Source organism: Arabidopsis lyrata (genome assembly GCF_000004255.2).
Source record: "Arabidopsis lyrata subsp. lyrata unplaced genomic scaffold ARALYscaffold_6, whole genome shotgun sequence".
Lineage (NCBI taxonomy): Eukaryota > Viridiplantae > Streptophyta > Magnoliopsida > Brassicales > Brassicaceae > Arabidopsis > Arabidopsis lyrata.
This window is the reverse complement of record NW_003302550.1, coordinates 24,111,476-24,137,107: the sequence shown is the minus strand read 5'-3', so window position 1 is coordinate 24,137,107 and position 25,632 is coordinate 24,111,476. Positions and strand designations below refer to the sequence as shown.

The following is a 25,632-nucleotide window of genomic DNA, read 5'->3' as shown; positions in this document are numbered from 1 at the left end:
ATTTCATGGTCCCAATATTATTAATTTATAGAGGTTTTACTGTGTCTTGATAGTTGATGGTCTCCTGGATGATGGACAATAAAACCTTTATTCTCTTTCCTTAAGATTTGCTTTTTTTCTCATGATAAAAAGAGTTCGTAGATATTGGTTCGTTTAATAAGACCAAAAAATAGTTGCAAGACTTTGATATGATTTGTCTTTTTTTTTGGACTGAATCTTAATGTGGAGTAATGCTGATGAATCCTCCACTTCATATGGACTTTGGATTGAAACTTTCTTCGTTCATTGGATTTTTGTTGAAATAAATAAAAAAAAACTCCCACTTGCCCTATAAATCCGGAAAAGATTCAGATCAAGATTTATATACTTATAAAATTCTAATTCATTTGATTAGTGTGAAACAACATGTGATCATACACACTGGGATCGGAAATTATTGATGATTTAGAAATATTTTTTGATTAATAAAATTATTATAAAGTAATGAAGACGTTCATAACCTGTATTATATAAAGTCAACATCACTTAAAGTAAAAACGTAACAGTGTGTTGACTTTTCGATATATTTTTCCTCTTTCGAATCCGATCCAAACTTGTTAATTGTCGATTCTCAAACCGCACAGAATTTCAGTTCCGGGGTAAAGTGAGATATCCATTGCTTTAAGTTCGTGAGATTTAGCTGAAAATGAAAATGGCCGGATCCGTTAAGTTTCATTGAGCTTTTAACTTAAAACCAACCAACAATGAACGAATTGAATAATGTTCTTTATATATCACTTTTGGTACCATCACACATTCGTGGGACTTTTAACAGGTTTTTCTTCGTACTTAAATTTTGGGTGTTCGTTGATTAGCTCTAACTGGTGGACTCTGATCATAAGTTTGTGTAGTCCTTAAGGTTTCGGTTTTGATCTGTGTTTAGTAAATCCATGGTTGATCTTATTTATAAATAACAAAAGATAGCCAACTTGTGGACGTAGTAGTAGCAGCCAACTTTATAAATTCCCTCTCATCGTTTAAAACTAATCAAAATTATTAATCATGATTCATGCATAAAGTTTAGTTCCAATACAAATTTTGAATTTTTGGTAGGAAAAACTTAATTTTGTTTGAGTTGACTCCACATTCTAATTAAAAAAAAAATACATGAATTTTTCTTGCGTGTTAAGTCATCTTAAAATCATTGAAAAGTAATACTCCAAGTTGACCATTTATACTTGGCCTCAAAATTGGCTTCATTGTGCAAGTTGTGATCTTAGTAAGTTGATTGGGACTGGCAACTTCTGACTTATTATTTATTATCATAAGTGTAAAGTAATGAAGAAGTTCACGACAGGTATTATATAAGTTTAATCAATTTCGTGTGTGTTACTTAAAGTGCCACGAAGAAATTTTGACTTTTGTATTATATATGTCCCCATCTTCGAATCCGATCCAAGCTTGTGAAAGTTTCTCTGCAAATCTTGTTGCTCTGCTGCTACAACAATGGCGCAGAAACAACAGATTCTTCACCAACAACGACCATTCTCTTCCTCTCCTCGTTCTTATTCTTCAATCTCAAACCGTCCCATCTTTCTCCTTAGCCGCAACGGTCTCCTCCTTCTCCTTCTCGCTCTCTTCCTTCTCCTTGGTGTATTCTTACCCTGGCCAGGATCTCCTTTATTGCTATTACCAAACAAAGTCTCTTCTCCTTCTAATGCTACTTCTTTGTCTTCACAAGCCAAATCTGAATGGCGCGACTATACCCTCGCTCAGGCCGCTAAGTTCGTGGCTAAGAACGGCACTGTGATCGTCTGCGCCGTGAGCTCACCATTCTTGCCTTTTCTTAACAACTGGTTGATTAGTGTTTCTAGACAGAAGCATCAAGAAAAAGTCCTTGTGATCGCTGAGGATTACATTACTCTGTATAAAGTCAACGAAAAGTGGCCTGGCCATGCCGTTCTTATTCCTCCTGCGCTCGATTCTAGAACCGCATACAGTTTCGGTTCCCAGGTAAAGTTTTCACCTTTGAGATATCTTTAGCTTTCAGTTCATGAGATCTAGCTGGAACTGTCTTATAGACTCGCAATGAGTAGATTGGCTCATGTGACTTCCATATATTACTCTAGATCCCATCACATTTCCGTTATGGCATTCTTAACCAGGTCTTCATCAGACTTAGATCTTGGATGTTCTTGATTAGCTCTGAGTGATTACTGCGATCATAAGTTTGAGTAGTCCCTAAGGTTTCGGTTTTGAGATGTGTTTACTATTAGATTATGAGTTTCCAAGTTCCAACTCAAAACCTATTAGCAATGAATGGATTGGTCCGTATCCTTTATATTATGATCCTTGCCCAACTTCCGATGTGGGACATAATTCCCAATATATAGTACATCCATGGTTGATCCTATAAAAAAAACAAAAGATGGTCAACTTGTGGATGTAGTAGCAGCCATTTTTCTTTTGGTTCTTGATCGAATTTGAATGATTATGTATACCATGTTTCTCAGTGTGATGAAAGCATATCTTTTTCCTGATTTATTTATCATATCCGATTAGGGTTTCTTCAATTTCACAGCTCGAAGGCCGCAACATCTCTTGCAAATTTTGGAGCTAGGTTACAATGTTATGTACAACGATGTTGATATGGTTTGGTTGCAAGATCCGTTTCAGTATTTGGAGGGAAGCCACGACGCGTACTTCACGGATGATATGCCTCAAGTATGTGCATTCTTCACACATCTTTGGAAAATCTGGAGTGATTTATTTTATCTTATTCTCGGTTGGTTTTTGTGCCAGATAAAGCCTTTGAATCACTCTCATGATTTACCAGATCCGGATCAAAACGGAGAGACTTATATATGTAGCTGCATGATTTACTTGCGTCCCACTGATGGTGCAAAGCTTCTAATGAAGAAATGGAGTGAGGAACTTCAATCCCAAGCTTGGTCTGAGTCCATCCGTTTTAAAGCAAATGACCAGCCTGCTTTTAACTTGGCACTTAACAAAACAGCTCATCAAGTATGTTTTTGTTTCCTCCAAGTTCCATTTCTTCCTTATCTATTTATGAATGTTGGATTTATATATGGTTTTTCTTTTGTTTTGCAGGTGGATCTCTACTTGCTCTCGCAAGTAGCTTTCCCAACAGGAGGATTGTACTTCAGTAACGAGGCATGGGTTAAAGAGACAAAGGGGAAACATGTCATAATCCACAATAACTACATTATCGGTTACGATAACAAAATGAGACGTTTCCATGACTATGGTCTATGGCTAGTCGATGATCATGCTCTTGAGTCTCCATTAGGGAAATTACAGTAAATTCGTATCACGGAAACAATTGTTCATATCTCTCTCTTTTCTTCTTGTTGTTTGATATAAAGAAAGATAGTACCACTGAGTAAACTCCTTATGTTTTTGAGGGTCCTTAAAAGGTAATATGTAAGTTTTATTATATGGCTAACTAGATCATGACCCGTGTTATACAGCACGGGATTAAATATTTTGTATGAATCAAATTATATAATTTGTTTGAAGATATAATATGATAAAATAGTATAATAATATAGTTTGCAAGTGATGCCAGATAATAGTATACGATTTTTATTACTATTTAGATATAATGTTGTATTAGATTGATTTGGTGTGGAAGCTCCATTGACCCATTGGTTTAATATCACCTGTATTATATCGTCTCATATTAATATCGATCCAAACACGTCCTACCATCTAACTCCGTCTCGTGAAGTTAAACATCATTTTGTTGTTTTTTTTTTAATAATACTTTTATTTAAAAGACAATAATACTTTTATTTAAAAGAGAAATTCAAATCAATTTAAAAGTTTGCTTTCAAATAGTTTCCATAATATATATATTCTTAATTATTATAAAATTATAAATATTTTTAACGTTTTATAAACTTTAAAAAATTATAGTATTTACCTTTCAAAAAATTACAAACATTTATAATAATTGATTTTTAATTTTTTAAAATATTTCTTATATTTTGAAACTTTTTAAAAGTAAGAAATATATATTATTATATAATAAATAACAATAACAAATAACCCGTCACCACTAAAACCATCCACTTTGCCGCATGTATGGTTGCACCACCATAACCTTTCGAAGTTGTGATAAAATAATTAAGCCATGAAATCGATCAAATGTTTTTTCGTAACGCTAATTATTCAAAAGTAGATTAAAATGACTCATCTAATATAGTTTGAATATTCGAGATAATCAATACCTTAATTTCTTAGAATAATAATTTCAAAAAAAATTAAAAAATGCTCAACGATGACAAAAAGTCGATTACATGTTACACACCTTAGGTTTGAAGGGAGAGCAACGCATCACCACCACCAGTGCACCATGGCTACTCCGCCGCTTTAAAAGCTGTACACAAACATTATTCACATTAGTAATCATCGATATTAATATAGATTATGTAAACAATGAACAATGCAATAATGAAACTACTTTGATAGCAATCGAGCTTTTATTTATAGAGAAAAATATGGTGTTACACAATTTAGGTTTAGATGCAAAAAAATCTAAACAAATAAATGATATCACGGTGAGAATATTCACAAATAATTATTTTATTTATCTCATTACGATTTTGGTATTATTTATTTAAGTATATCAATTTATATTTTTTTAATCTATGGTTGTTTTTCTTATCTACCTATAGTCTATAATATATATATGGTTGTTTCTTTAATTACGTTTTGGTAGATTAAATATTTACCAAGAAAATCTAAATCTTAATTGCATATTTAATTTATGATGATGAAATATTAGAAAATATTAAATTTATTATAATCTTAACAATTTTTTATTTATTCAATAAAAATAGTTTCACGCATTATCACAATTACGATAATTATAGTAGTGCAAATCTAATTAATATTTGTTTCCAAAACAAAAAAATGTTTATTAGTTTACACTCATTAATAAAAATGCAAAGCTTGAATTTGTCCTATAAATACAAAATTTAATGTATTACTTTTCTATATTAGTAATTTTTGAATATCTTACTCATTTGCACCGGAAATATTAAATCGGATCTTCACCTAACTTTTCATTTTATATATTCCATATTGCTATGTAAATCTTGTTTGGTAAGATACTTCTGCAAAAAAAAAATGGACATTAAAACTTAAATGCTAACAATAATTGTAATATCATAATCAAATCTTCGATTAATACATATGGTAATATGTAATCTTTTAAGTAGTAGATAACACAGATTGTGAAGAATAATTCTCACACAAGTTACGGTAATTAGTTTAAAGAGTCCTGATTCATGTAGGATCTGATTTTCTTTTGCCAACATAATGAAATTTGAATTTTAAATCCTAGAAAAAATCATTTAAATACGGTAACATTTTTTCAATGATATAACATTTTAAATTTTGAATAACATTTTCATTTTCAAATAATGGATTAGTATATAATATTTTCAATAACATTTTCGAACTATATGAGTATTATAATTCAAAATAGCATTTTTTATAAAGTCAATTGATATAAATATTTCAATGATATATCATTTTCATTAACATTTTCAATAACATTTTTGTGTCACATTTTCGAATTATATATTAGTATACAACATTTTTACTAATTGTGTTACATTTTCGAATTTATTAGTATATAACAATTTCGAATTATATTAATTGTGTAATATAGTTATTATCGAAAAATTTATGAATTATATAAACAAAATCTTTTAATATCTTTAAACCCGTTGACCCGTTAATATATATTAGTGACATGGAATAAAATTTTATGATTAAAATTCTCTAATGGCATATATTGTAATTTCTTACAAAATCAAGTTATGATCCTTAGGATGTACTTCCCAAATATTAGTATAGGATTCAGTATGACTTGAGTTTGGTTAATCCAGTTGTGTAATGTTAGTAAAAACAGAGGAAAACAGGGGGAAAATATCAGATATTTTGGTGGCAGCTGGCAAATTTTGGTCTGTATGTTGTAAACAAATGAGATTCGAAATGTATTTTTTTTTGACATCATTCAAATCATAAATACATTAGTTGACTATAATTATATGGTAACATAGATGTACAATGACAACATGACAAGCACTAAATGACAACATGACAAGCACATGATAACAAATTAGACTTTTATTTGTTTATTGTTCCAGGATTTAGAGTTTAAATTTTAGTAAACATCACAAAAACAAAGATGCAAATTAATGATTAGTTATGTTGTCACTATCATACAACCATAAAATAAAATATAACGATTAATTTTATAAGAGCATCGATCGTTGAGATTAACGAGAGAAGACTTTTGAGCTTTGAGAGAGAAAGAAACGTGAAAGGAGCATAGCTTTGAGATTTCAGATCCAACTTTTTTTCTTCTTCTTCTACACTTCTTTTTCTAAACCCAAAATGAAGCAAGATCGATGTCTAGCGAGTTGATTTCCTTAATGTGTTACACTGTTACTTATCTAAGAATCTAGCCATGTTTCAGGCGTGTTCTGCCTTTCATTTTCTACAAAATCTCACCTTGAAAATGAAGAACACAATACTATCAGTCTTGTATGTTCATAAGGTATATTAGGTTAAAAGAAAAAAAAAAGGGTATATATATTAGGTTATATGGTGCATTAATGAAGACAGATATTGCTTTTGTATTATGACTGCTTTTAATTTAGATTTATGATCAAAAACATCTTCAGTAAATCTAGGTAGGTTGGGTTATATTATGGTTCCATTAGAAGCTTTTCCATTAATCAGTGCAAAACGGCTGTTGACTTTTCAGATATTGGTTTCGTTTTAGAGGCTCTTGATTGTTGAGATCTTTGGTCTTGTGTAATTGAAAGCCTAATTGTAAGAAGAGAGAAGAGAAATGAGAAATGATATTGCTAGTGGACTATTCTAACATATTGGATAAAAATAAATAATTCAGCTGGAGCAATAAAGAAGAGACAAAGAGCTACTAACAACACTAGTACTAGGCACTTTGAGTTAGTTGGATCAAGAATACTTATACACAAGAACCTTCAGAGAAAAGAGTGATGTTTATAGTTTTGGGGTAGTCCTTATGGAACTGGTTTCAGGTGAAAAGACATTGTATTTTGACCAGCCACAGAGCGAAGAAAATTTGGTCATTCGCCTAAAATATGCTCTGATAGAGAATCCGTTAAATGAAGTTATTAATAAAAGGGTGGTGAATGCAGCAAATCACATGGAGATTCAGAAAGCAGCCTTGTTGGCGGTTAGGTGCACATCACTGAAGGCAGAGGAGAGGCCAAAAATGAAAGAAGTAGCTGCTGAACTTGAAGGTCTGAGAGCTCCAGTGAAAAAAAGGTTTGTTCGATCAGTATCCGGATTTTAAATCAAAGGGAGTAAATGACATTTCCTTGATGAAAGCTGGAGCAGCAATCTATCTATATCTTGTGTTTTGGTTCTCTTCTTGTTTTTCTTTTTCTTGCTATCTTTTGGTTGTCTTTGTGATATGCTTGACTAGTATGTTGCCATGACCACTAATTAACTTGCAATAGAATCTCGTCAATTGTCTAGAGCTCTCACCAATGAAAATTTTAAGAAAAGAGGAATATGTGAGACGTTCATTGATAAGAAAAGTTTATTAACTTGGCGAGACAAAGGCTTTTATACTAAGGTACATCTTTCAAAACACAATTCATTCCATTTGGAGAGAAAGAAATGACAGACGACACGGCGAGGTACCATTTCCAAATGAGAAAGCTAGTAAGAATGATTGATAAAAACATTCGGAACTCGTTTAGCACAATTAGAAGTGGAGGAGATTTAAAGTATACATACATGAAGGACAACTCTAGTTTTTAATTGTGTTTTTTTTTGAAAATAGTATGCATTAATTTGTAAACAACAAGTTGTTTTTTTCTTTAAAAATAACTTAACATTAAGTTCAGAAAAAAAAGAAAGTTTAATAGATTATATATTAGCATCGCAAGTCAGATCAATTTTAAGTTTGGATCCATTTCAATTTTCAAGTTTTTAATTTTTGGTAGGAAAACTTAATTTCGTTGATTTTGGTCAATGTTTGAATTTCTTTCTTGTTTAAGGCAATGTTTGAAATTTTTGATAAATATCCAACATGAGTTCCTTAATGTACGAATTAGTAATCTTAAAATCATTAATAGAGAAATTTAACCGAAAAGAATATACATATTGTATTGACCATTTATATTTTGCATGAGTATATGGCTTCGTCATCATCATGGAACAACATGTAATCTTAATAAATTATTATTAAGAAATCATACAAACTGGGATCGGCAATTATTGATAATTTACTAAAAAAGAAATTTTCAGAAAAAAGACATAAATAAGTTTTATTCTCACCAATTGATAAAGTGAATGTGTCCTTTCACGGTTTGACAATTTGGCAATTTTCAGACAAAACTGCCCTCAACTACAAAGGTAACTGCACTTGTTCGGTTTTTTGGTTTTGTTTTATTATGTTTTAATTTTTTTTTAATTCAAAACAATTAAAATGAAGAAGAACGACGAAGGAGAGAAGAGGAAAAATCTGAGTTGAAACCGGCGAAATCCGTTTTCCAATCTTCCATCTAATCTCTCATTCTTTATCTTTTATCCAGAGACGCTTCAAAATTCCGGCGAATTCCGTTTCGAATCCTCTTTAAATCTCTCATTCTACTTCGGTTTTCCCGAGATGAGCAAAAGCAAACAAATCTCCGACGACGAAGATACCAGAGTACAGATGACAGCGAAAAAAATGAAACTATTGAAGAAGAAGAGTTGGCGCCGCTCAAATGTAGTGAAAAATTCAGAGAAGAGGCAAGTGAATAGTTCACCGGAGAAGGTAATCGAGATTCCGAGTAACCCGCCGGAGCCGGAGAGCACAAGTATGGGTAAGTATCTGTAAACACTGAATTCGATTTTAATTGGGGATGGGGATTCAGGAATCCGAAATCTGAGGATACTGATTTTGAATCGAAGATTTAATCCCAAAGTATTATAATCTTCTCGGCTGAAGAATATGAATACGTCAGAATACAATGATGACGATGTACCTCCACCTTCTCACAAGGTATTTGGTTTTCTATTTTACAAGAGGAAGAAAAAGCTGGCCCTCAAACTTCTACTAAAGAAGCAGATATGTCTGACTCTAAAATTGATGGACTTGATTATGGTGTACCTTCTGACCAGGTATGTCGTGTACTACAAATAGTCAGATATTGTATTAGTGTACGTACATAAACATTTTAAATGTTTATGGTCTTTATTTCAGGAAAAAGTCAAATCTGATGGTATGAAGTGAGTTTCAAATATCTGAGGATGTTCTCCCCATAAAAGAGAAGAAATCTATTAAACGATGAGTTAGTTTTGATGAGGACGCTCATAAAACTGCCTCTACAACTGAAAATCTTGTAAGTTATAGAGGCTGTTATTTATAAATTTTGTACATATATCATTAAGGTTTTTAACATGATTTTAAATTAACTTAACATTATTGTTGTTTGAAGGAGGAACCAAAGAAAGATGCAGCTGTGGAAGGAAGTGATGCTCAAATTCATGATCGTGTACACTCCACTAAATCAGTTCAAACAAAAGTAACTTATGTGGAGGACCCAGACTATCCTGATGGTTTTGGCTTAAATAAGAAAAGTTTGTAACTAACGAAATGGTTAGTTCGAAAGGATGCAATGTTTGAGATACGAAATTATGTAACCGTTTGTGGTGTAAGGTATACGTACACAGACAAGATCAAAAACCGTACATAGTTATACGATGTCAAATATTAACGTACACAGAATAAACTTTGGTACACAAAGTACATACATAAACGTACATTGTCAACACGTCGACAAAAAACAAACACACAAAGCTAAATTGGATTCTTAAAAGTCTTATTGTTATGACCTTTTTGTCTATATTTTGTACACTGATTCGGAGTAAGTCTTTTCTGTCTTTTGTTCTGAACTTGAGAAACAACAAAAGTTAACAACAAATCATGTATATAGACATAGCATAGATATAGTCAATAAGTGTACAAGTTTAAATGATATAACTTACCCGGTTTTCACCCCTAGATGGTATCCTTTTGCAGGTTGGTCTCCCGAGTGGTCGTCTACTGTGTGGAGGAATAAGTATAATTTCCGATATATTTTATGAGATGACAACATTCTTTGGATCCGCGATAGGTAGAATCGGTTCTTGAAAAGAATCGGAAAATGTTTGAAGGCTATACCACAAGCCAACAACAGTCTTTGGATTAATCCCAAACTGTAATGCAACTGCTAGACCATGTTCACATGGGATTCTTAACCTCGTGTACCTAAGCCACGTACACGTACACTCGTCGAGTACGACATGGAAATGCTCACCAGACTTGCTTGTAACCTGATAACTCCAAGGTCTCGACATCTTCAGCGAATTTCTCAAACTCAGGTAAATCTTGGAGAAAACGCTCATCAATCTTAAGCGTCACTAAAGATTTACATTTAGCCACTTTTTTCCTCTTGGCTGCGAACCACCGCATAAGGACCTCTTGAATGAACTCTATCATGTAGAAAATCGGATATGATTTTGCTTTTGTTAAGATGTTATTTATAGACTCCGAGTTGTTGCTAGATATGATATTGTAGCGTTCCCCTTTGCAGTGAGCTCTTGTCCAATGCTCAAATCCAATTTCCTCTAAGTAATTTGCGCATCCAGAACTTCTGCCCCTTAACTCTGCAAATTATTTATCAAAATCCCTCACCCTATATGCTTTTGCGGCACCAAAGAATAATCTCGAAATATCATACTTACTATTATACGTGGATATATTTCGCTCAAGGTGTACTACATATGCTCCATGATGAGCTTTCGGGAATACAACACTGAGTCCTTTGTATATAGAAGAATGTATGTCCGAGACAATCATTAAATCTTCACTGTCTGTCTAGTGTACGCACATTGGTGCAATCCGTGTTGACATGTCCGGGTTGGATTCACAGTTGGCTGACTGTCACCGAAAATAGCACTGGTTTCTCATGTACGTACACGTTGATTTGTGTACGTACACTCTGCCAATAGACAACTGAATTCCCCTGGCAGTTCAACGGTCGGTTGAGTGTCACATACGTCCTCCTCAACATGCCAAACTCCATATTCTTCTACAATCAAATCATTCCACTTGTTGTACTCGTAATCTTCACCACTACCTTCACTGCCGTCTATAGTAGGGTCGAGAGTACTGCCCGCACTATATCCACCATTGTCATCGTCATCTTTATCAATGTTGTTGTCGCTGTCATTCAAGTCTTCCCCATCCACCTCTTCGTTCTCCTCATCCTCTGAATCTTCATTTCTTTTTTCGTCCTCTGCGTCATTTTACTCATCTACATCCGCATTAGTCGCATCCACATTAGAAGGCTTTACCATGGTTTTTGGTGAGTTTTCACTCCCTGACCCAGGGTTGGTTTCAGAATCATGGCCATCCATCGTAGATATACTCTTTGCCAGTACCTTTACTTCCGTTTATAGTCGGTTCCAAGACATTCTCGTACTTGACTCATCGTCATCATCATCATCCTCTTCCTCATCCTCTTTTTCCTCTTTTCGTCCTCATCCTCTTTCTGTTTATCCTCTTTATTGTCATCTACTTCTTCTTCCCCATATACTTTCTCATTGTTTTCATCCACATTTAGAGCTCCAATATGGTCTTTGTTGGATTTTCACCCCGAACCATGTTAGTTTCATCAGCCAAATCCTTCATCATGCATACACTATTTATACCACCCTTTATGGATTAGACAAAATGACATAAATATGTTTACACTTAGACCTCCACTATGAATAAAAAGAATGTATCCAAGTTCACTTGTCTATGATAGTTGTACTTATCTTCCTGCAAGTCCCCACACATGGGACAGCGACACAATTTTCCTGTCACGATCACTACCTCGTCTCTCACGTACACATTACTACATGTTTACGTACATAATCACCATTTACGTACACCGTTCAGATATTTTGTCAGTTCTGGGTTCAGTTCTTATTTTTCGAATAGGTTTGGTTTGATTCTTTAGTTTTAGGTATTTTTTTCAGCTGTAGTTCGTACATGGTTTGAATGTTTTATTTTATGTTAAAAAAATATTTTAAACTTAAATATACAAATTATTTAGATGTTTATGTATATATATGTACACAAATTACTATCGTGTACGTACACATGAGTACATGATATTGTTAATCTCGAATTATTTTCAACAACATGATTAAATTAAGAAATAAATTATTATTCAAAGTTAAAATATATGAAAATGGGTCTTCGAAGATAGAAAATAAATAAATTTTAACTAAAAGTACAAAAATAATAAATCTATATAAAATTGAAATAAGAGAAAAATGTGAAAACAAAAGAAGGTGAATAATAATAATAATCTTATTATATTTTTATTTTTTATTTTTGTTTTTTACACTGTAGCTAACGAGAGTGTATTGTACATAACGCGTGTACTGTAGCTAACGAGATACTGTGTACGTAACCAAACCGTCTAACTAATTCGTCCATTGTGACTGTACACTGGTTTCGCTGAGAGGGTAAATTCGTCCGAAAATGACATAATTGTCAAAACATGAAAGCTCTCCCCCACTTTGTCAAAACCTGAAAGAAAAACATAAAACATGGGTCTGGCCCGTAATTAACCTTTACTAAAATATATTTGATTAATAAAATGATTATGAAGTAATGGAGCTATACGTTCTTACCTGTATAAATATATAAACTCAACATCACTTAAAGTGATCACGTGAATAAATTAACTTAACAGTGCGTTGACTTTTTTGATATAGTTAACTTGTTTAATTAAGAAAGAAACCTCGATTTTTCAAACCGCACATGTAATTTCAGTTTCTTCAGCTACACGAAATAAAACTGTCAAGTACTCCCTCCGTTATATAAAATAAGATAAAATATTTTCCTCGTTAAAAACTTTTTTTTATTCTACATCTTTAAAATCTTGTGAAAGTTTCTCTGCAAATTTTGTTACTCTGCTGCTACAACAATGAAACAGAAACAACATATTCTTAACCAAAGCCCATTATCTTCCTCTCCTCGTTCTTATTCTTCAATCTCAAACCGTCCCATCTCTGTCCTTAGCCGCAACGGTCTCCTCCTTCTCCTTCTCGCTCTCTTCTTTCTCCTCGGTGTATTCTTACCCTGGCCAGGCTCTCCCTTATTCCTGTTTCCAAACAGACTTTCTGCTTTTTCTTCTTTGTCACAGTCTCGGCAGTCCAAATGGCACGACTATACCCTTGCTCAGGCAGCTAGGTTCGTCGCTAAGAACGGCACTGTGATCGTCTGCGCCGTGAGCTCACCATTCTTGCCTTTTCTCAACAACTGGTTGATTAGTGTTTCTAGACAGAAGCATCAAGACAAAGTCCTCGTGATCGCTGAGGATTACGCTACTCTGTATAAAGTTAACGAGAAGTGGCCTGGCCACGCCGTTCTTATTCCTCCAGCGCTCGATTCTGAAACCGCATACAGTTTCGGTTCCCAGGTAACGTTTTCACCTTTGAGATATCTTTAGCTTTTCAGTTCATGAGATCTAGCTGGAAATAGCTTATATACTCGGGTTTTGTTAACCTATCGGCAATGAGTAGATTGACTCTTGACTCATGTTCTTGGACCATAAGTTTGAGTAGTCCCTAAGGTTTCGGTTCTGAGATGTGTTTAGAGTACAAAAGATGGTGATGTAGTGGCATCCATTTTTCTTTTGGATCGAATTCGAATAATTATGTATCCCCTATTTCTGTGTGTGATGAAAACATGTTTTTACTAATTTATTTATCATATCCGATTAGGGTTTCTTCAATTTCACAGCTCGAAGGCCGAAACATCTCTTGCAAGTTTTAGAGCTAGGTTACAATGTTATGTACAACGATGTTGATATGGTTTGGTTGCAAGATCCGTTTCCGTATTTGGAGGGAAGCCATGACGTGTACTTCACGGATGACATGCCTCAAGTATGTGAATTCTTCACACATCTTTGGAAATTTTAGAGTGTTTTATTCATCTCTTATTCTCGGGTTGATTTTGGTGCCAGATAAAGCCTTTGAATCACTCTCATGATTTACCACATCCGGATCGAAACGGGGAGACGTATATATGTAGCTGCATGATTTACTTGCGTCCCACTAATGGTGCAAAGCTTCTAATGAAGAAATGGAGTGAGGAACTTCAATCCCAAGCTTGGTCTGAGTCCACCCGTTTTAAAGCAAATGACCAGCCTGCTTTTAACTTGGCACTTAACAAAACAGCTCATCAAGTATGTTTTTGTTTCCTCCAAGTTCCATTTCTTCCTTATCTATTTATGAATGTTGGATTTATATATGGTTTTTCTTTTGTTTTGCAGGTGGATCTCTACTTGCTCTCGCAAGTAGCTTTCCCAACAGGAGGATTGTACTTCAGTAACGAGGCATGGGTTAAAGAGACAAAGGGGAAACATGTCATAATCCACAACAACTACATTATCGGTTACGATAACAAAATGAGACGTTTCCATGACTATGGTCTATGGCTAGTCGATGATCATGCTCTTGAGTCTCCATTAGGGAAATTACAGTAAATTCGTATCACGGAAACAATTGTTCATATCTCTCTCTTTTCTTCTTGTTGTTTGAATTTTTAAGGCTGCGTATAAAGAAAGATAGTACCACTGAGTAAACTCCTTATGTTTTTGAGGGTCCTTAAAAGGTAATATGTAAGTTTTATTATATGGCTAATTCAGTATGACTTGAGTTTGGTTAATCCAGTTGTGTAATGTTAGTAAAAACAGAGGAAAACAGGGGAAAAATATCAGATATTTTGGTGGCAGCTGGCAAATTTTGGTCTGTATGTTGTAAACAAATGAGATTCGAGATGTATTTTTTTTTTGACATCATTCAAATCATAAATACATTAGTTGACTATAATTATATGGTAACATAGATGTACAAATTACAATGACAACATGATAAGCACTAAATGACAACATGACAAGCACATGATAACAAATTAGACTTTTATTTGTTTATTGTTCCAGGATTTAGAGTTTAAATTTTAGTAAACATCACAAAAACAAAGATGCAAATTAATGATTAGTTATGTTGTCACTATCATACAACCATAAAATTAAAATATAACGATTAATTTTATAAGAGCATCGATCGTTGAGATTAACGAGAGAAGACTTTTGAGCTTTGAGAGAGAGAGAAACGTGAAAGGAGCATAGCTTTGAGATTTCAGATCCAACTTTTTTTATTCTTCTTCTTCTAAATCTCGTCGTATGGATTCTGAGGGAGTGTTAATGCCGTTGATCCACGAGCATCTTATGGTACCTTGGAATGATCTAAGGAAAGGTGATTGCTGTGGACACTTGGAAGCTATCAGTGATGGCTACTATTGTAAAACCTGCGATTTCTTTTTACACAAGAAATGTGTCCACTCACCCGAATTTATCGAACACCCATCTCACCCCGATCACACTCTTCGGCTTCAAAGTAAACCACGTCATAACTGCAGTTTATGTGGCAAGAGAAAATTGAATATATTCTATCGTTGTGACTTCGACGTGGATCTGTACTGTGCAAAGTTCCCACCACCGGAGGTTATTGACGTTTTCAAGACGCATCACCACAAGCTCTCACGCTTCTCAAGGAGCGGTCTACATTCGACTGTGATGCTAAATGTGGGAAGCTTGCTTACGGGTTTCCATACAAATGTCATGGATGTGATTTATTCTTCCATGTGGATTGCATATGGAATCCATTAGAAGTAAAACACATATCGGAGGTAAACATCTCTTACCGCTCCTTACACCCTCTTAAGCTCCTCATGGGTAGATCACCGGATTATTCTGATGGAAATTGTCGTCTTTGCGGAAGAAAGGTTGATGAATTCTTTTATCACTGTTCTTCTTGTAATTTCACCGTGGATCTACGTTGTGTTCTACATCCACCACAACAATCTCTTCTCAATTTGAAAGCTCATGATCACCAACTCACCCTTCTCCCGAGACTCATTTCTTTTACATGTAATGCTTGCGGTCTGAATGGTGATCGAAGCCCTTACATATGTGTTCAATGCGGTGGTGCTCAATAATAGTATATGTCGTCCATTTTGCAGTTTGTGTAAGATGCACTGCATTTTTCCAATCATCTTGAAGAGACATGGAGGAACCTCAGATGAATACTATTGCTCTTATGAATGCATTTTGAAGCAAGACTTCTAGCGAGTGGGGTGAAGATAGAACGTTAAAACCCAAAATGAAGCAAGATGTCTAGCGAGTGGGGTTTTCTTTTATTTCTTGTACAAGTTCATTTCCATTATAAGTTGATTTTCTCAATCCAAGTTTCAGACGTGTTCTGCCTTTCATTTTCTACAAAATCTCACCTTGAAAATGAAGAACACAATACTACCAGTCTTATATATATATGTTCATTAGGTATATTAGGTTTAAAAAAAAAGAGGTATATATACTAGGTTATATTGTGCATTAATGAAGACATATATTGCTTTTGTATTATGACTGCTTTTAGATATAGATTTATGATCAAAAGCATCTTCTTTAAATCTAGATTTATGCATAGATCTAGGTAGGTACGGTTAGGTTATATTTTGCTTCCTTTTCCATTAATCAGTGCAAAACGGCTGTTGACTTTTCAGATATTGGTTTCGTTAGAGGCTCTTGATTGATGAGATCTTTGGCCTTGTCTAATTGAGAGCCTAATTGTCAAAAGAGAAAGGAGAAATGAGTAATGATATAGCTGTTGGAATATTCTAACATTGGATGAAAATAAACGATTCAGCTGGAGCAAATAAGAGGAGACAAAGAACTACAAACAACACTAGTACTAGGCACTTTCAGTTAGTTGGATCAAGAATACTTAATTACACACAAGAACCTTCAGAAAAAGAGTGATGTTTATAGTTTTGGGGTAGTCCTTATGAAACTGGTTTCAGGTGAAAAGACATTGTGTTTTGACTAGCCACAGAGCGAAGAAAATTTGGTTATTCGCCTAAAATATGCTCTGAAAGAGAATCCGTTAAATGAAGTTATTAATAAAAGGGTGGTGAATGCAGCGAATCACATGGAGATTCAGAAAGCAGCCATTTTGGCGGTTAGGTGCACAGCAGTAAAGGCAGAGGAGTGGCCAAAAATGAAAGAAGTAGCAGCTCAATTTGAAGGTCTGAGAGCTCCAGCGAAAAAAAGGTTTGTTGGATCAGTATCCGGAATTTAAATTCAAAGGGAGTAAATGACATTTCCTTGATGAAAGCTGGAGCAGCAATCTATCTATATCTTGTGTTTTGGTTCTCTTCTTGTTTTTTTTTTTTTCTTGCTATCTTTTGGTTGTCTTTGTGATATGCTTGACTAGTATGTTGCCATGACCACTAATTAACTTGCAATAGAATCTCGTCAATTGTCTAGAGCTCTCATTTTTAAGAAAAGAGGAATATGTGACTATGTGAGACGTTCATTGATAAGGAACGTTTATTAACTTGGCGAGACAAAGGCTTTTGTACTAAGGAATAACAGACGACATGGAGAGTAACCATCTCCAAATGAGAAGCTAATAAGAATGATTAATAAAAAAGAATTTGGAACTGGTTTAGCACAAGTAGGAGTGGAGGGGATTTAAAGTATGCATGCAGGAAGCATTCAAAATTGGTTTGCATCAAGACAAAAATGAAGGACAACTCTGTTTCTTAATTGTGTTTTTTTTTTAAAACAGTATGCATTAATTTGTAAATAAATTGTTCTTTCTTTGAATATACTTTAACATTAAGCTCAGAAAAAAAAAAAAAGGTTTATTACATTATATATTAGCATCGCAGGTTAGATCAATTTTAAGTTTGGATCCATTTCAAGTTTTGAATTTTTGGTAGGAAAACTTAATTTAGTTGATTTGGGTCAATGTTTGAATTTCTTTCTTTTTCTTTCTTGTTTAAGGCAATGTTTGAATTTTTTTGATAAAAATCCAACATGAGTTCTTTTTTTTTTGGTCGTCACATGAGTTCTTTAATGTACGGGTTAAGTCATCTTAAAATCATTAATAGAGAAATTTGACCAAAAAGAATATTTGTATTGACCATTACTCCCTCCGTTCTTTGAAGTTTGATGTTCTAGTGTTTTGAGTTTGTTCCACAAAGATTGATTTTGTAGATTTTTTTTTATTTTTAATTAATCGATTTTAATAAATCGTAGATTTCAAGATGTAATGATTAACTGTTTCAGATTACTATTGGTTCATAATTTATTAAAAAATATTTAATGAAAGTAAATAATTAAACAATAATTGTTTCTTAACAAATGTGAAATCTCTAGAAAATCAATCTTCTAGGAACAGAGGGAGTATTATTTTGCATGAGAAATGGCTTCGTCATCATGGAACAACACGTAATCTTAATAAATGATTAAGAAATCATACAAACTGGGATAGGCAATTATTGATGATTTACTAATATATATTTGATTAATAAATGATTATGAAGTAATGGAGGTAGACGTTCTTAACCTGTACTCCCTCTGTTTCAAAATGTAAAACGTTTTGAGGTATTATTTTTGTTTTAAAATAAAAGTCGTTTTCAAGTTTTTATGCAAATTATACATTAAATTAATATTTTATAATTTTATTATATAAAGTATGGTTTTCAAAGTTAGTAACTCACGAGATCGTGACACGTGTCAAATTTTTCGATCTGAGATTTTGACATGTGTCAAATAAAAATTTTCCTTTTTGAAAAAAAAAGAAAGTTAAAAAAATAATTATAAAAAATTATAAATTTAAACAGTCTTAAAATGTAAAAAGCTAATTATAAGGAAATTATACATATATTTCTATAAGAGTTTTTCAATCTAGCAAACAAAAATTTTGTTTTTAAAAGATAATTATAACAAAGAAGTAATTGGTTTTACATAAATCTAGAGGGTCTTACTTTGCTAGAAATAAAATAATATTATATGTTTGTCAAAGAATTCGTAATGTGCATGGAATTATATTTATAATTATAATTATTTTATTTTTCTCTTTTGTTGGTAAATTTGTGGTTAATTGGTGATGAATCTTCTTGTTATTATAGACAATGCCAAAACCTGGAAAGAGCATGGTGGCCTCGTCAAGATGTGGATCAATAGAACCATTTCTTGCGAACTCACCGGGACAGTTCTCAAACCGAAAAGCTTTGCACGTGATCTTTGGCTTGCCTTGGAGAATCTATTTTGTGAAAACAAGGAGAATCGTGCACTCCAATTGGAAAACGAGCTTCGTGCCATCACCATTGGAGATGATCTTTCTGTGAAAGAGTACTGCCGCAAGCTGAAGACTCTCGCTGATATAATGGCTAACGTCGACTCACCAGTCTCGGATCTCATCCTCGTCATGCACTGTCTCAACGGCCTTAATGAAAAATTTGATGGCATCCACAATATCATTCGACATCGCTCATCACCATTCCCCCAATTTCAGCGATTGATGCTCCAATCAGAAGAGGATGGCCTGAAGAAACAACGACACCAATTGGTGCATTCCCTTGCATCTGCTTCCTCCCCGAACATCATCTATGTTAAAGATCAAGCGTCGCAGCATCAAAACTACAACAATCGAGGCAGCAACAAGAATCATGGATGCGTTGGCGATCGTGGCAATTGCGGACGTGGTCGCAACAACAATAACTCCGGCCAGCAGTTGTCCGGTTACTCCGGCACGCCAAACTTTGTACTCCCAGTGGAGCTATGAGCCTCCCCAATGGACGTACCCATATCCGTATTATCCATCTTCAACATCGTACCAAAACCCAGTTTGCTCATCCACCTAGGCCTAATAGCATACTCGGCCTATATGCATGCTCCTCGTCCTAAATATGAAGCCCATCTGATTCATAACTCCGCTGCTAGCTCCAACTCCATAATACTGACGGCTCTTGCTCATGCGCGTAATACCATGACACTTCGGGATCCAAATGATCCATGGGTTAGAGATACATGATTCACTGATCACATCAGTGCTCAACAAGCCAACAAGGTACTCTCATTTATGTTTTTTTTTTTAATTCGAGCATAACTCCTTCAGTGTTAATCGATAATGGATCTTTTGCTCATGTTACAAATCTGGTCATGGTGCTTTACTTTCTCGTTCCCTTCATCTTCTTCTTAAGAATGTCCTCGTTTGTCCTTGTGTCTGATAATTAATATACTGTTGAATTTGATCTTTTTGGTTTCTCTGTTAAGGATCCTTAAACCAGGCAGATTCTTCTCTGATATTACATCCCAGGGGCCACTCTACACGTTGACACAACCAAGTTCGGATTTTTGTACTAAGGATAACATGACAACCATGTGTCATGCATCCGATTTGGGTAAACATGCTCGTCTTCCATTCTTCCTGTCTTCTTCTATTGTTACTAAACTGTTTCAAATAACTCACTCCGAGTTTTGGACATCTTCCAATAGTGGTTTTAAATACTATATGTTGTTTCTGTATCATTTCTCACATTACATTTGGGTTTATCCACTTCAAAAGAAAAATGAAACCTATGGAAGATTCTAGCAGTTTTCAGCTTGCATAATTTTATGTACTACTCCATTTGTTCCTTATTAATCTAATTTTTAATTTTTCACACATATTAAACAGCATATAAAGTATTAATTATAAATGCATCACTTTTTTGATTAACAATTTTCTATAATCTTAAACCGTTAATATTCAACTAATTTCTTGAAATTCATAATTCATCATCAATAACTAATAAAAATACATAGAAAATTCAAAATTTAGCTATTTGCAACAAATTGTTTTATAGAAATTGGATTAATTACCATTAATTTTTGTAACACTTTTTCTCCAGATTAGGCTACCAATCAAGGAGTGACTTTTTAATTAATGTGTGGTTGACAAAAAAAAAACAGAGGGAGTAATGTATCTTACTAATATATTTTATTATTATTAAAATTATAAAATATTAATTAAAACTGTTAATTGATTGAAAAAATCACTAATCAGTATTTTTATAGTTTTTATTTTACCAAATACTTTTTATTCACATTTTAATTAGTACAAATTAAAACTCTTTAGAACTTTTTATTCACATTTTAATTTGTACAAATTAAAACTCTTTAGAAATTGGTACAAAATTATTACTCTCTCCTCAATCCTCTTATTGTGGCTACATATTATACAAAATCCATCTTTTCCATTTGTGATTAATTTAATACTTTTTTATTCACATTACATTTTTTAGAAATTTGTACAAAATTATTACTCTCTCCTCAATCCTCCTATTGTGGCTACATATATACAAAACCCATCTTTTCCTTTTATCATTAATTTAAGATATTAATATATGTTACTTAAAATATTTTTATTTTGAATCAGAATTGTAAAAATTTGGAAATACTTACCATTTAGGTAAATAATCAAACCATATTTATTACTTTTAGATTATACTCTTAGCAAATTAACGTATTTTAAAAATGTTAAATATGTGAAAAAAAATTTGAATATATTTTGACATGTGTCGCAATCTAGGTAAGTACTAGAAATTTGTCAAATGGTAAGCTGTCATGAGATGTATTCAACCCTATATAAGATTATTATGTTAAACCCAAACTAGATAAACCCTCACCCAAAAAAACAAAAAAAAAAACAAAAACAATAATGAACAAGATAATAATGATGATTGCTTTGGTAATGATGGGCGTGAGAGCAAAACCTGTGATGAAGGCCAACGAAGTAGACCAACGTGTCATATGTTACCTGATACAGGTCAAATTGAATCCTAAAGCCTACTCTCTCAAATAAGAGATTAATTGCAGTACTTAAGGGTCGAATTTCACAAAGTTCATTTGTTCACACAATAAGTTATAAGTCTCGAAATTATGCTAAATAAAATAATTAGAATTAAAATAAAACCGTAGCAAGCAATATTATCAGGTGAAAAGATCAATAGATTAAAGCGTCAGGTTTAGGGAAATTTTCAGGAAATAAACTAATAGTAAATCTAACAAATTAATTAAGATTATTTAACGAACCGTTCTAGAACTCAAAACACTAATAAATAGTTAACCACCTCTCGATGCGCTAACTAACTAATCTAATATCAGTAATTCCACCTCTCGATGCAAATTCCTAGATCTAGACTAGCATTAAACTCAAGTTTTATATGTTCACAAATTCTCTTAGACCAACTCTCGATGCATCTAGAAATATTTGCTCATCTAAGGTAGTTTCAGTAACAGGTGCCCTCTCGGATCAAATACCTATTATCCTATGATCAAGTTCTAGTTAGCTTCTCTAGAACTAGCATTAAGAACAACCTAGATGAAGAAATACATGGATTAATCCTAACAGGAAATCGATTTACTAGTTCATCTAAATCCCTAATGAGAATCCCTAAACCTAATAGGGAGATTACTCAGACATGATTAATGAAACAAAATACATGTTGAATAAATTGTAGAATGAGAAATTAAAAGAAGAAAATAGTTTAAAATAAATCTTTTCCCTAACAGGGTATTGAAATCTCTGGAAGTAGCTCTCTCCAATTATATTCCAAAGGGTTCAAGCTCAGAGAATTACAAAAGCCAAAGACAAGATAATGAAATAGAAAAACCCTAAAAACTATTTATAAAATCTCAAAAACGTGCATGGACTAAAATTGCAAATAGGGAAGTCTTCTGGGTAAATTCTGCGGGCTTTAAAACTCTAAATCGTCGAGACTTCTTGCTGGGCCGTGTTCTCAATATCCATATCTAGTTATTTATATTATGCAGTCTCATTCATGATTGATTGAACTTTTTAAAAGTGGATATTTTTTAATCTGCGTGCTTTTAACTAAAACATCTTATATTTTGAAACGGAAGAAGTATTATATAAACTCAACATCACTTTACAGTGTGTTGACTTTTTTTAATATATTTTTCCTCTTTCTGAACTTGTTAATTAAGAACAAAACCTCGATTTTTCAAACCTACTTTCAGTTTCCTCACCTACACCAAATAGAGCTGCAAAGTACTCCCTCCTTTTTATAATATAAAATATTTTGGAGAATTTTTTTGGTTACGTAACATAAAATATTTCCAAGTTTCTAGGTAAATTATATATTAGTTTAATATTTTATGATTATTTCTATTATACAATTTCTTTTATGATTAGTTAAACTTTTTAAAAGTGGATATTTCTTAGTTTGCGTGCTTTTAGTTAATATTTTGAAACGGATAGAATATACTATTTTAATCAACATTAGAATGCAGGATCACCAATGCCAATTGCCAAATATACTATTGTAAACCAATCATTAGAATAAAAATCATCTATATGATGTCGTATAGTTCATACATGTGACCATGTAATACATATACTTCGTGTAGCTGAGGATACAATAATATATTTAGCATGTATGACCAAGCATTCTCCAACACTTCGTGTAGCTAGCAATCTTTTTTTCTTGATAATATTTGAAATATAAATATAATCCGCACATCTTTTTTTGAATTTTATTTGGTAGTTTTTTTTCAAACCGAATTTGAACCTCACACATTGCATATTGCAATACAATTTAAGTATATATCTTTCAAATCATTATAAATCGAATTTTAATTATGCGCACTTCATCTTAATGGATAACAACTAAAGTTTTTATATCAAAAATAATGTGCATCATAATCAAATCTTTATCTTAGTTCGTATTAAAATAATTAAAAACTAACAAAACACATTTATTATTTATTATCATAAGTGTAAAGTAATGAAGAAGTTCACGATAGGTATTATATAAGTTTAATAAATTTCGTGTGTGTTACTTAAAAGTGTCACGAAGAAATTTTGACTTCTCTATTATATATGTCCCCATCTTTGAATCCGATCCAAGCTTGTGAAAGTTTCTCTGCTGCTACAACAATGGCGCAGAAGCAACAGATCTTTCACCAACAACGACCATTCTCTTCCTCTCCTCGTTCTTATTCTTCAATCTCAGTCCGTCCCATCTCTGTCCGTAGCCGCAACGGTCTCCTCCTTCTCCTTCTCGCTCTCTTCTTTCTCCTCGGTGTATTCTTACCCTGGCCAGGATCTCCCTTATTCCAGTTTCCAAACAGACTTTCTTCTTCTTCTTCTTCTCTGTCACCGTCTCGGCAGTCCAAATGGCACGACTATACCCTTGCTCAGGCCGCTAAGTTCGTGGCCAAGAACGGCACTGTGATCGTCTGCGCCGTGAGCTCACCATTCTTGCCTTTTCTCAACAACTGGTTGATTAGTGTTTCTAGACAGAAGCATCAAGAAAAAGTCCTCGTGATCGCTGAGGATTATGCTACTCTGTATAAAGTTAACGAGAAGTGGCCTGGCCATGCCGTTCTTATTCCTCCGGCCCTCGATTCTAAAACCGCATACAGTTTCGGTTCCCAGGTAACGTTTTCACCTTTGAGATATCTTTAGCTTTTCAGTTCATGAGATCTAGCTGGAAATAGCTTATATACTCGGGTTTTGTTAACCTATCGACAATGAGTAGATTGACTCTTGACTCATGTTCTTGGACCATAAGTTTGAGTAGTCCCTAAGGTTTCGGTTCTGAGATGTGTTTAGAGTACAAAAGATGGTGATGTAGTAGCAGCCATTTTTCTTTTGGATCTTGATCGAATTCGAATAATTATGTATCCCCTATTTCTGTGTGTGATGAAAACATGTTTTTACTAATTTATTTATCATATCCGATTAGGGTTTCTTCAATTTCACAGCTCGAAGGCCGCAACATCTCTTGCAAGTTTTGGAGCTAGGTTACAATGTTATGTACAACGATGTTGATATGGTTTGGTTGCAAGATCCGTTTCAGTATTTGGAGGGAAGCCATGACGTGTACTTCACGGATGACTTGCCTCAAGTATATATATGTGAATTCTTCACACATCTTTGAAAATTTTAGTGTTTTATTCATCTCTTATTCTCGGGTTGATTTTGGTGCCAGATAAAGCCTTTGAATCACTCTCATGATTTACCACATCCGGGTCGAAACGGAGAGACGTATATATGTAGCTGCATGATTTACTTGCGACCCACTAATGGTGCAAAGCTTCTAATGAAGAAATGGAGTGAGGAACTTCAATCCCAAGCTTGGTCTGAGTCCATCCGTTTTAAAGCCAATGATCAGCCTGCTTTTAACTTGGCACTTAACAAAACAGCTCATCAAGTATGTTTTTTCTTCCTCCAAGTTCCATTTCTTCAATATCCACGCATAATATTGGATTGTGATCGCTTTGGTAATTTTTACTTGTTTTGTGATCTTTTGTTCTGCAGGTGGATCTCTACTTGCTTTCTCAAGCAGCTTTCCCAACAGGAGGATTGTACTTCAAGAACAAGACATGGGTTAAAAAGACAAAGGGCAAACATGTCATAGTCCACAATAACTACATTGTCGGTTACAACAGGAAAATGAAACGTTTCCAAGAATATGGTCTTTGGCTAGTCGATGATCATGCTCTCGAGTCTCCATTAGGGAAATTACAGTAAATTCGAATCGGGGAAAAATTTATTCGTCTCTTTTTCTTTTTTTTTGATGATAAAGGTTCTTCTATTAAAATGCAAGAGTATTGGTACAAGAAGAACAACATTTATATGAGCAAAATTATTTGTCACTCTCTCGCTTCT

The 25,632-nt window shown here is 33.6% G+C and overlaps 4 protein-coding genes and 1 pseudogene across 4 annotated transcripts; all 5 read left to right on the top strand.

Annotated features, from left to right (window-relative positions):
• Positions 1–1,322: 1,322 nt before the first annotated feature.
• On the top strand, positions 1,323–14,836 carry LOC9311027 (UDP-D-xylose:L-fucose alpha-1,3-D-xylosyltransferase). Its single transcript, XM_021022312.1, has 5 exons — positions 1,323–1,992; positions 2,542–2,703; positions 2,782–3,003; positions 3,091–3,332; positions 14,618–14,836. Exons 1-4 carry the CDS (start codon positions 1,486–1,488, stop codon positions 3,301–3,303), a joined length of 1,104 nt encoding a protein of 367 aa, XP_020877971.1. The 5' UTR covers positions 1,323–1,485; the 3' UTR covers positions 3,304–3,332; positions 14,618–14,836.
• On the top strand, positions 12,950–14,770 carry LOC110227608 (UDP-D-xylose:L-fucose alpha-1,3-D-xylosyltransferase 1). Its single transcript, XM_021022313.1, has 4 exons — positions 12,950–13,520; positions 13,825–13,986; positions 14,067–14,288; positions 14,376–14,770. The coding sequence occupies exons 1-4, from the start codon at positions 13,026–13,028 to the stop codon at positions 14,586–14,588; spliced, it is 1,092 nt and encodes a 363-aa protein (XP_020877972.1). The 5' UTR covers positions 12,950–13,025; the 3' UTR covers positions 14,589–14,770.
• Positions 14,837–15,045: 209 nt separating the features above from the next.
• Positions 15,046–16,853, top strand: LOC9311026 (annotated as a pseudogene).
• A 2,106-nt stretch (positions 16,854–18,959) lies between these two features.
• On the top strand, positions 18,960–20,549 carry LOC110227751. The gene is made up of 2 exons (XM_021023221.1): positions 18,960–20,022; positions 20,229–20,549. Exon 1 carries the CDS (start codon positions 19,060–19,062, stop codon positions 19,735–19,737), a length of 678 nt encoding a protein of 225 aa, XP_020878880.1. The 5' UTR covers positions 18,960–19,059; the 3' UTR covers positions 19,738–20,022; positions 20,229–20,549.
• Positions 20,550–23,747: 3,198 nt separating this feature from the next.
• On the top strand, positions 23,748–25,622 carry LOC9311024 (UDP-D-xylose:L-fucose alpha-1,3-D-xylosyltransferase 1). The gene is made up of 4 exons (XM_021023065.1): positions 23,748–24,396; positions 24,707–24,868; positions 24,953–25,174; positions 25,282–25,622. The coding sequence occupies exons 1-4, from the start codon at positions 23,839–23,841 to the stop codon at positions 25,492–25,494; spliced, it is 1,155 nt and encodes a 384-aa protein (XP_020878724.1). The 5' UTR covers positions 23,748–23,838; the 3' UTR covers positions 25,495–25,622.
• The last annotated feature ends 10 nt before the right edge of the window (positions 25,623–25,632 follow it).

Excerpts from the sequence above, each read along its gene's own strand:
- LOC110227751 (XM_021023221.1), top strand. The coding sequence starts at position 19,060 with ATGAATCTTCTTGTTATTATAGACAATGCCAAAACCTGGAAAGAGCAT.
- LOC9311027 (XM_021022312.1), top strand. The coding sequence starts at position 1,486 with ATGGCGCAGAAACAACAGATTCTTCACCAACAACGACCATTCTCTTCC. Across the intron at positions 1,993-2,541 it reads CATACAGTTTCGGTTCCCAG|GGTTTCTTCAATTTCACAGC; the intron begins GTAAAGTTTTCA and ends ATATCCGATTAG. Across the intron at positions 2,704-2,781 it reads TCACGGATGATATGCCTCAA|ATAAAGCCTTTGAATCACTC; the intron begins GTATGTGCATTC and ends TTTTTGTGCCAG.
- LOC110227608 (XM_021022313.1), top strand. The coding sequence starts at position 13,026 with ATGAAACAGAAACAACATATTCTTAACCAAAGCCCATTATCTTCCTCT. Across the intron at positions 13,521-13,824 it reads CATACAGTTTCGGTTCCCAG|GGTTTCTTCAATTTCACAGC; the intron begins GTAACGTTTTCA and ends ATATCCGATTAG. Across the intron at positions 14,289-14,375 it reads TTAACAAAACAGCTCATCAA|GTGGATCTCTACTTGCTCTC; the intron begins GTATGTTTTTGT and ends TTTGTTTTGCAG.
- LOC9311024 (XM_021023065.1), top strand. The coding sequence starts at position 23,839 with ATGTCCCCATCTTTGAATCCGATCCAAGCTTGTGAAAGTTTCTCTGCT. Across the intron at positions 24,397-24,706 it reads CATACAGTTTCGGTTCCCAG|GGTTTCTTCAATTTCACAGC; the intron begins GTAACGTTTTCA and ends ATATCCGATTAG. Across the intron at positions 25,175-25,281 it reads TTAACAAAACAGCTCATCAA|GTGGATCTCTACTTGCTTTC; the intron begins GTATGTTTTTTC and ends TTTGTTCTGCAG.